At 41.3% G+C, this 9,649-nt stretch overlaps 1 protein-coding gene across 7 annotated transcripts in view; it reads left to right on the forward strand.

Moving 5' to 3' along the window:
- SLC39A11 (solute carrier family 39 member 11) overlaps positions 1 to 9,196 on the forward strand; it is a 551,900-nt gene extending 542,704 nt beyond the window's left edge. For all 7 annotated transcript variants that reach the window (XM_029599262.1, XM_029599266.1, XM_029599264.1 and 4 more), the window contains 3 exons: positions 1,553 to 1,651; positions 5,707 to 5,865; positions 7,162 to 9,196. In XM_029599262.1, the coding sequence (XP_029455122.1) occupies positions 1,553 to 1,651; positions 5,707 to 5,865; positions 7,162 to 7,240 (337 nt within the window). In that variant the 3' untranslated portion in view covers positions 7,241 to 9,196. The remainder of the gene's footprint in view (positions 1 to 1,552; positions 1,652 to 5,706; positions 5,866 to 7,161) is intronic.
- The last annotated feature ends 453 nt before the right edge of the window (positions 9,197 to 9,649 follow it).

Raw genomic sequence — 9,649 nt, forward strand, 5'->3', positions numbered from 1 at the left:
GGCAGAACTTCTGCCTTCTTGAAACTGGGTCACTGGGCAGTTCTGTGGCTCTCTGCAGGCCTCTGGTACTTGTTAAATGTTTGCCATAAAAATTGGAAAGTGGAAAATGAGCAAGTGCCCACTCATGTTTTCAGAGCATGAACAACCTGTCCAAGCAGAGCTCAGTCCATCATTCAAACCTCACAGAGGCTGTTTTATGTCATTTGTTTTATTGTAAGTTGAGTGTTAATTATGGATGTTAACCCTGTAGCCCACCCTGAGCTTTGGAAGGTGCGGGAAGGTGAGCAAAGTGGACTGAAATTGATGATGCTTGCTCTATCACCAGCTGTCTATTGTAGACACTTACAGTGCACTATAGAAGAGATGGTGTGCTCGATGGTGTTTTCTAAGTGACTGTCAGTGGCGTCCTCTGTTGAGTGCTGCATCGCGCCTAATGACATCCGTTGTGCAAGAGCACTAGTACACCGTAGTGGATAGTATTGTATGTGATACAGGAGAACATCTGCCGGCAGGCAGGGAAAATGCCTCAGATCATATCCTAAAGACTCATAGATAGCAGCTACACTGCGGCTGTACCTTTCCCATACTAGGTGAGGATACAAGATGCACGGTCCTTTAGTCCGGATGAACTGAGAAAGGACTAGTGCACTGATTTCTATGAGCTTTGGAAGGTGCGAGATATTAATATTTTATGGTGAGCGAAGTGGACTGAGCTTGGGGGCCTTTGAGCATGATATTGTGGGATTTGGTTCTGATCCTGATGGTCTGCATTCTTACGAGTTCCATCCCAGCACATTCTGTCCTTGTGACCAGCTGAATGGTAAGCCATTCAGAAATCACTGTGCGGGTAAGGGCTCTCTTGTAATCTTATGGTACTAGCAGGGTTTAGGTGGGAATACTTCATGGAGAGAGGACCCCTTCATTCCTCAAAAAGTGTATGTCAGTCACACCAGCCCTTTCTTTAATTCATTTCCATAATAATGTATTCATCTCTAAGCTGCTGAAATGAAAAGATTCAAACTTTGTGTGCGGGTAAGGGCTCTCCTGTAATCTTATGGTACTAGCAGGGTTTAGGTGGGAATACTTCATGGAGAGAGGACCCCTTCATTCCTCAAAAAGTGTATGTCAGTCACACCAGCCCTTTCTTTAATTCATTTCCATAATAATGTATTCATCTCTAAGCTGCTGAAATGAAAAGATTCAAACTTTGTGTGCATTATACAGGAAGACCTTCCTCAGGAGGTATTTTTCATATTAAGGACAAACTGTAAAACATCTTTCCAAAATGTTTAATGGTCCTGAATATAAAGTAACCAAAGCAAGTAGTACAGAAAAACTAAAATTATTTCTCACTTTCCAAGCTTTGATGTCAGCCATATTTTGTAAATCAAAACTTTATTTATCTTGTCATAGTACAACACAATATGGCTTCTCTGCACAGCGGCCCTTTGATATAAAATCTGGCCAACATCCTGTCAGTAAGAAAACATTACAATGTTCTCATTGTTAATTTTTCATATTTTAAGGGATATTTTTGTTTCCTTGGTTCCAGGAACTTAGCGATCGGAATTGGAATTCAGAATTTTCCAGAAGGCCTGGCGGTGAGCCTTCCCTTGCGTGGGGCTGGTGTTTCCACGTGGAGAGCTTTTTGGTAAGGAGAGTCACGGAGAGTGTGCTTGGAGGGCTTCTGGTGTCTTGCCTTACAGCAGGTGCCACCCTTCATTCTCCTCATAAATAGATTTACGGCAGGAGGCTTTGGACGCTGCATCAAGTGCTGAGTTAATCCTTAGAGAAACACGGTTCTGGACTTAACCTCTTATTCTTACCTCAACTGGGTACAGTGTTGGGCTAGTCTGTGAACTTCAGGCTCTAGGAAAGCAAAATTTCTTGAAGCAGGAAGATAGTAATGTGCTGTAACACCTTCCTGACTGGGTCACACAAAGCTTTATAGTAATAATTGTAATTTGGCGTCAGAGTTAATTGCAGAGCTCTCCTGATATTTTGTGAAGGGGCTGCCGTGTCATAACTCAGGTTGAAGTGCGCTTAGTGAGTGTCAGCAGCCCACAAGATGGGGTGTTTACTGGCAGTGAATGCCCCAGGAGAAGTTGAAGGTGAAGCAAAGCCTTACTCTACTCAGTAAATAGGAAGCGTGAGACTCTGGAAAATCTTTATTTTGGTTTTTTTTAATACAATTGTAAAGCTTTCTACAGAGCCTCCACAATGGAGAATCTGGTGGGTGAGATAACAGAGCTCAGATGTAAACAAAACGTCAACTTGTCAGAATTTGGGAATTGCAGCCTGATGTTCTGGGCTATTGCCATGCCATTGTTCTGTAGCAAATGTCAATCTATGACTCTAAGATTTTGGTTTAGTCCGGTTACAATCCAAACAGTCTGCATGGTCGGCTTTGGGATAGGTGGACTGGCAGCACATTTCTGACACTAGCACAGCACCACAAGTTTTGAATGGGAGAGGGAACAGTAAAACAAATCTTTATGCCACTCAGGTAAACCCAAGCAGAGGAGATAAAGGAGCATTTACCTCTAGAAACTAGATTTATGGACTGCGTAAACGTCCTAAAGTGGGTTTTAGGTTGCATGGTTTCTTCTGTGGATATTTTCCCCCTTTCCTGAAGTGCAGGAAATTAAATATTTGGCCAAATGATAAACTATTTCAAAATTGTATCAGTAAAATGATGTGCAGGCAAGTTGCAGAGTGTGTTTTTTTTTTAAATCTTTTTTAGTAGCATAGTATTCAAAGAAGTACAAAATCAGAAAATTCACAAGCACATTAATCTATACAAAAATCTTCTGGAAAACTGGAATTCTCCTATTTACAAAATGTGGCGAGCAAACAGCAAAATTCTTGCTGTACAGATGAATTTGCAACCCACCTTGGGCAATGTTTATGTTGAAGAAGGTGGTCTAAGAGTTAAACGAAATAAAAAAAAAAAATCATAGCCTCAAATACTTGCAATCATTTTACTTAAATGCAGTAAAAACTCAAGTATTGCACAGAGAGAGGACAGTTTACATGCAAAAGACTGAAAATGAAGCTCCATCAGACCTGTCACAATGCACATGCTTTCAGCTGCATTTAGGGGAGGGATTCCTGGGGGAAGTGTTTCGGGCGGGATAGGAAAATAGCACGTAGATTGCATTTGCAAGTCCATCCACGTTGTTTTGTGAAAAAAAATCCAGCCACAGAAAAAACAGGTGCAAAAGGCTGCAGGTTGCCAAGAAAACATGCACGCATACATTCTCTTTGAAATTTGATGCCGTATCCACAGGTAAAAGTACTCACAGGGCTTTGCACAAAAACATGTTTAAAAATTGCTCCCAGAAAGATGGAAGAGCCAGCATTTTGAGCTAAGTAACTCCCCACCTCCTCTTCAATCTCTCTGTGTGTGATACTTGAGTTCAAAGTGCATTTAAGAAACCTGATCAAAAGTGTTTGTGGCCATGATTATACTGCTTGGCCTGCAACTTGATGACTGCAGCCTGTTTCAATTTTTTTACTAGCTTTTCAGAGTGCTTTTTATGCCCGCTTCTTAAATCTGGACCAGGATGACTTGTAAGAAGTCATAAACTTGCTTCATTCCTTGCTGTGTATCATGAACAGATATATCAGAATTCTCCACCAGAGTGCTTAGTGGGACTTGTTTGTACCCGTGAGCATATGACACCTGTATTGCAGGTGACACCTGTATTGAGGCTGCCATTTGAATGGCATAGTAAATGCAGAGTTTTAATGCTTGCATTTAAACTGCTAAATCAGAGCTTTCCAAAGTGTGTGTCGGGACACATTAGTGTGTTGCCTGTAGTGTGGAGGTGTGTCGCCCGGTCCACAGGGCCGGCGGAAGCAGGGAACTATAGCAGGAAGATCGGCGGGCAGTGGTGGAGCTTACATCACCACGGCCCGAAGAAAAGGGTCACGTTCACTCCTCCTCCTTCCTGCCTGTGCAGCCCTGGAAGAAAAACGTTGCCGGAGCCGCGTGGGCAGGAAGGAGGAGGAGCATCTGCTGCGTACAGAAGAAGAGCAGCATTAATGGGCCGTTGCGGATCCCACGTCGCGACGGCCCAAGAAGAGGAGGAAACCCGATAGCAGGGCCGCTGCGGATCCCACGTCGCGGCAGCCCGAGAAGAGGAGGAAACCCGATAGCAGGGCCGCTGCAGATCCCATGTCACGGCCAGGGAAGATCAGGGCCTCTGAAGAGCCCATCCTTCGGCAACCCGTGCAGAGGGACAGCATGTGCCAGTGAGAGCCTGTGCTTGAGCAAGAGAGCATGTAGGAGTGAGAGAGCCTGTGTGTGTGAGACAGCATGTGCACGAGAGAGACAGTATGTATGTATATGAGAGAGGCATGTGAGAGTGAGAGCTGTGGATGTGTGAGATTGCATGTGAGTGAGAGCCTGTGTGTGTGAGAATGTGTGAGATAGCGTGTGAGAATGAGAACCTGATTGTGTGTTTGAGGGAAGACAGATGGAGAGAAAAGAAATAGAAAAAAAGACCCTGTAAAAGGAATTGGCAAAAAAACAAGAAAGGAAAGGTGGAAAAAAAAGCCTGTGACCAACCGATTAGAAAACTAAGATCAGACAGCAAAGGTAAAAAAAAAATTACTTTTTAGTGATTGGCACATGTAATCTTTGGGAATGTGCAAGAGTAGCACTTTCTCTATGCCGATCTCACAATGTACGAGATCAGCATGGAGGAAGTGGAAGCCTGCAAATATTTATTATGAGATAGGTTGTGTTGTGAAACATTTTATTTATGTATATATTTAAGGAAACATACATAAATTGTTGAAATACATTTTGTTCGTTTAACCTTTAACTTCTGGTTTGCTGGTAGACTGAATTACTGTGTCACGAAATTATGTTTGTCTAAAAAGTGTGTCACCAACATGAAAAGTTTGGAAAGCTCTGTGCTAAATAATGGCATCTCACCATGGGCTAATTCGCTTTTGCATTTTTATATTCCTGCTTGATCTCTATGATCATCTAACTCGGGCCTCTTAGATGTTCCCATCCTTCCGGTTGTCCATCTATATCAGGCTCACGAGCGGGCATTTTCCATAGCAGGACCTTTGTTATGGAACACACTTCCTGTTTCTGTTAGAATGTTAGCAAATTGTAGTGTCAGGAAGTGCAAGGGAAAGAAATGATCAAATATGGTAGGCCCTGATATTTGATCTGTTAGAATGTTAACATACTCCGTGACGTTTAGAAAAGCTGTGAAAACCTTTCTTTTTAGTCAAGCATATGGAGACATATATGTTTCTGGGTCAGTTTTAGTTAGACTCTGATCTACTAGCTTTGTTGCAGGTATTTTTTGCTCTCAGGAGGTACTAGCATGGAGGGATTTTTTCCAGTCAAGGTTATGTTTTTGTTGATTTTATGTTTGTTTTATTTGCTTTTATGTATTTATGTATCTTATATTGTTGCTTTATTATATAGGCTTTTATATGTTAGTATGGATTTAGTCTTCTTTTGTTTAATGTTGAATTTTATGTTTTATGTATTTAGTATGTGTGTTTTATCAGGATCCTCATGGAACTGTAGAAGAGAGTGGAATAGATATCTAAATGAGCCCCTAGTCCACACCTCTAATGTTAATATCATACTAGCTTTACTAATAGACAATGCTCTTTTTTTTTTTTCAATTGTTTGACAGTTGCCTTATGTCTTTGATTTTATTTTTTTTAAAGGTATGGCCAGTTAAGTGGCATGGTGGAACCCTTGGCTGGGATTTTCGGTGCCTTTGCCATTGTGCTGGCTGAGCCACTCCTCCCCTATGCCTTGGCCTTTGCTGCTGGAGCGATGGTTTACGTGGTCATGGATGACATTATCCCAGAAGCTCAAACCAGGTATGGGGATTTCTGGTCTCTGATTGCAGATGGAGGAACCTCATACTATACTCTGTGCCTATCCTGAAACTCCTGCCCCAGATTAGTCTGCATATCCAAGCTGTTGCTTTCATTATTGAGAAAACTGGACTACATACCCTTGAATGTGTGGAAACCAAGCGTAAAATGATTGGAGTTAGTTTATATGGTTGTCTCAGATTCACATAACGTAAGCTAACACAGATATATTCTTCTCTAAATCAGCAAACCCTCAGACATCTTGTTGACCTCCCACCCTGCTATTATGATGAAACAGAAAGCAAGAAGGCTTTATTTTGTAGCTGAAGCACTCTCAGGTGACACAGCAGAAGTCCTGTCTTTTTTTTATTTTAAGCTGTTTATTTTAAAAGATACACAGAGCAATAAGCAAACCAGCAAAGCAGTGATTGTACACAGTGAGAAGTCCTGTCTTGATGGAGGCAATTTATTTATTTATTTACTTATTTAAAAGCTCTTCTATACTGTTGTTAAGTTAGATAACTGTCACAACGGTTTACAGCAAGGCACGATAATGAAAAGAGTGAGTGGTATAGATTACATTTAATCATGTGCCATCATAGTGCGGTAACAATTCATTTCAATAAACAATAAACAATACAGAGAAGGCCTACTAAAATGGCTCAGGCCCTGCACAAATCCTATACAGAGAGGCTGAAAATGTATCCACTGGATAGGAGAGGGGAAAGGGGGGATATGATAGAAATATTCAGATATCTGGCAAACTTCCATAAGATCCTGAAAGAGGTAGCATTTTCTATAGAAAAGGAAACACAAGGACAAGAGGTCATGATATGAACTTGAAAGAAGGTTGGTTTAAAGGAAACTTGAGAAAACGTTTTCTTATTGAGAAAACAGTAAATACCCAGAACCATTTACCAGCAGAGGTTGTAGTAAGCAAAAAGGTGATAGGATTCAAACCCATTTGGGCAGATAGAGAGGGTAATGATATATTCAAGGAAGGGAGAGGGCCTGAGAGCAAATAAGGTCTCTGGTACCACTCTAATCAGGAACAATGGCCAGCCCGGGTAGGCCAAAAGATCCTAATCTGCTGTGATATTATGTACCTTCAAAAGGAAGCTTTCGCCAGTATATGTCCTGGGCCAAAATGTTTTCGAAGATGAGGCCTGTGATGTGTATAATTCAGGGAGCTTGCAAAGAACAAACCATCCTCCATTGATTGTTCATTCCGAGTTTACTGAGATCATCGTGAGCTTCCGTACTGTCTGTGGCTGAGTCTCTCATTCTCTCTCTTTGCAGTGGGAATGGAAAGCTGGCGTCTTGGACCTCAATCCTGGGCTTTGTGGTAATGATGTCGCTGGATGTGGGCCTGGGCTAGCAAGAAATCCTCTGGCTTCCAGAAGACTGTGGCTCATGCTAAAGGGAGCAGTGACTGTATTGGATAGCAACTGGGAAAATCTTTTTTAGAATTATTTTCTTTCTTTAGTTTTCCTCAGGTTTTCTGTTTTACTCTTTCTCTGAACTTCATGCTAATTCTTTAGGTGAAAAGATGGATCCGGTTCAAGTCCTGGGCTTCCACTCACCACCACCAGGATTCTGTCTTTTCTAAGGGCAAGAAATGTGAGGCAGGAGGACAATTCCTTTAGCTGTGGTCGGTGTCCGCTGCTATCCTGCCCAGATGGTATTTACTCCATATGGTGACTGCCAGCATTAAGTATGCATGCCATGAGGCTGCTGACTGTGGGCCCTACATGACCTAGAAGCAAGGGGCTGACCAAATGGAAAAAAAAATTGCCTTCTTTACCTCTTTCTACTCTAAATCAACCTTGTCCTACTAATTGCAGATGACACAATTTAACCACAAATAGCTGCACACCATCCATTAGTCCATTGCACAGTGATATTTTGACGCTGAGCGGTCTGGTAGCTTGTAGGCATGTGATCAGTCATTGGGCAGTTCCCCTTAAAGTGACCCTTGTAAAATGCAAACCTTGTGGAATCTACTGCTGAGCCTCTATAAATCTCATTTCCTAAGTTTGCCAGCTAAAATTCCCTCTCTGTAAAGAAATTTTAAAAGGATGCTGCTTAATTATTTTGGTTTGTACAATTTATGATGATGTCGTGAAGGAAAAACATGAATCCAGGATTAGAGCAAGGAACAAATATAGCTTCAGTGCCATCCCAGAGCAAACATTCAGATGTGGCCCATGTTCTATTTCTCTACAGAAGGTGAAAGGTGAGTTGGCTGTAGTATAAGAACTGAAGAAAGTATATACCAGATGCAGACACAGACTTGAGTGATACTATCCATAAGGCACCCCAGGATAAAGCCACTCCTGTATCTTCATCAGTTGGACATTTTGTGTGCACTGCTGTTCCCTGTAGGGCAAAGGGGAAACCCCAATATCATGTCAATATTCACTGGGGTGTGTTTTGTCACTCTTGACTCCCAGTTGCATCCAAAAAAGCTTTCTGGGACTGTAAAGACTTATCCTTCTGAAAACTGGACTATATCTTGGAAAGCTTTGGGATAAGAATTAGATTATAAAAAACATGCAAAAGAGTAAAAAAGGAACAACCAAACCTGCTATAGTGAAAATCAGAATCCTCTATGTTGAATTCCTTGTAGAATAGGTGAGGTAGAGTGGAGAGGTGGGGGTTAGAGTTTAAATCAGGTGATGGTAAAATAACTTATTTTCACAAAACACCCAAAAATGTCTCCCAATTCAGTACAAATAAGTGTTCTGCTCATCGTATGTGTCACATCACCTTCTACCTGCCTGCAGGACCCCACAGAAAGAGGCTTTTATCTTAAACTGGATTTTCAAGTCAACAATTTTAAAATAAATCACTTGGTGTATTACATCTGAATCTTTTCTTCTTGAAATATTGGAGCTTGCAACCTCTTAAACAACTGTGGACCTGGAAGGATATTTCAGATGAAGTGCATTTTAACCCCTGATGAAACAAAATGTGCTGTGTGGATTCAAGGCTCTCCCTTGTGTGGGGTGGTTAAAACAATATAGAGCAATTGTTTAAAGAATTGTAAACAATCTTAAGTATTTGCAAACCTACTTTGTTTACAGTGAACATTCCAGAATCAACATTTTGTTGAGATGTGGCAAGGACCTCATGGAAGATTATTACTTCCTGTGTGGGATGTGATCCAGGAGGACCAGAAGTTGGAACTGGAGTTTCTGGTTTACGTCTTCATGTGCTTCTTGGCACTTAATGTTTTATGGTTGTGAGTGTTGTAAAGTTAACTAGTTAATTGGATAAACTTAGTTATGTTTGTGCTTTGCTGTTTTAAAAAACAATACAGAATTGCACAGTCTGTTGTGAGGATAAATTAATTCATTTCAGTTTGTATTTTTGTAAAACTGAACACAAGATCTTGTCAGTTTGAGAGAATTTCCTTTTCCACCTGTAAGTCACTCCAGTCACAAAAAAAAAGTAATTAACTGACTATAATTTAATAGCTTTATGAACAAAAAAATAACACTCTTAGTGAGGACTAATATCAACTCCGAGTCCTGACCCTGCTGCATTTCCCATCCCAGCGCATAGCGATGGCACAAAAAAATGATCCAGGACTGCGAACAATGCCAAGAGTGTCCAAGTATCTGCTTCGCACTGGTTTAAGTGCTATTCTGTGTGTCACTGTACGCAGTTGTGTTTTGCAACTTTTCTGAGGCAATTCCTTTATACAGGTTACTAGCAAGTGAAGTTGAAATACGCCATGTTTGAGCTTCGGTTGCAGGGAGGGAACCATGTGGCTTTATTTTCT

This window comes from Rhinatrema bivittatum, chromosome 4, assembly GCF_901001135.1.
Source record: "Rhinatrema bivittatum chromosome 4, aRhiBiv1.1, whole genome shotgun sequence".
NCBI lineage: Eukaryota > Metazoa > Chordata > Amphibia > Gymnophiona > Rhinatrematidae > Rhinatrema > Rhinatrema bivittatum.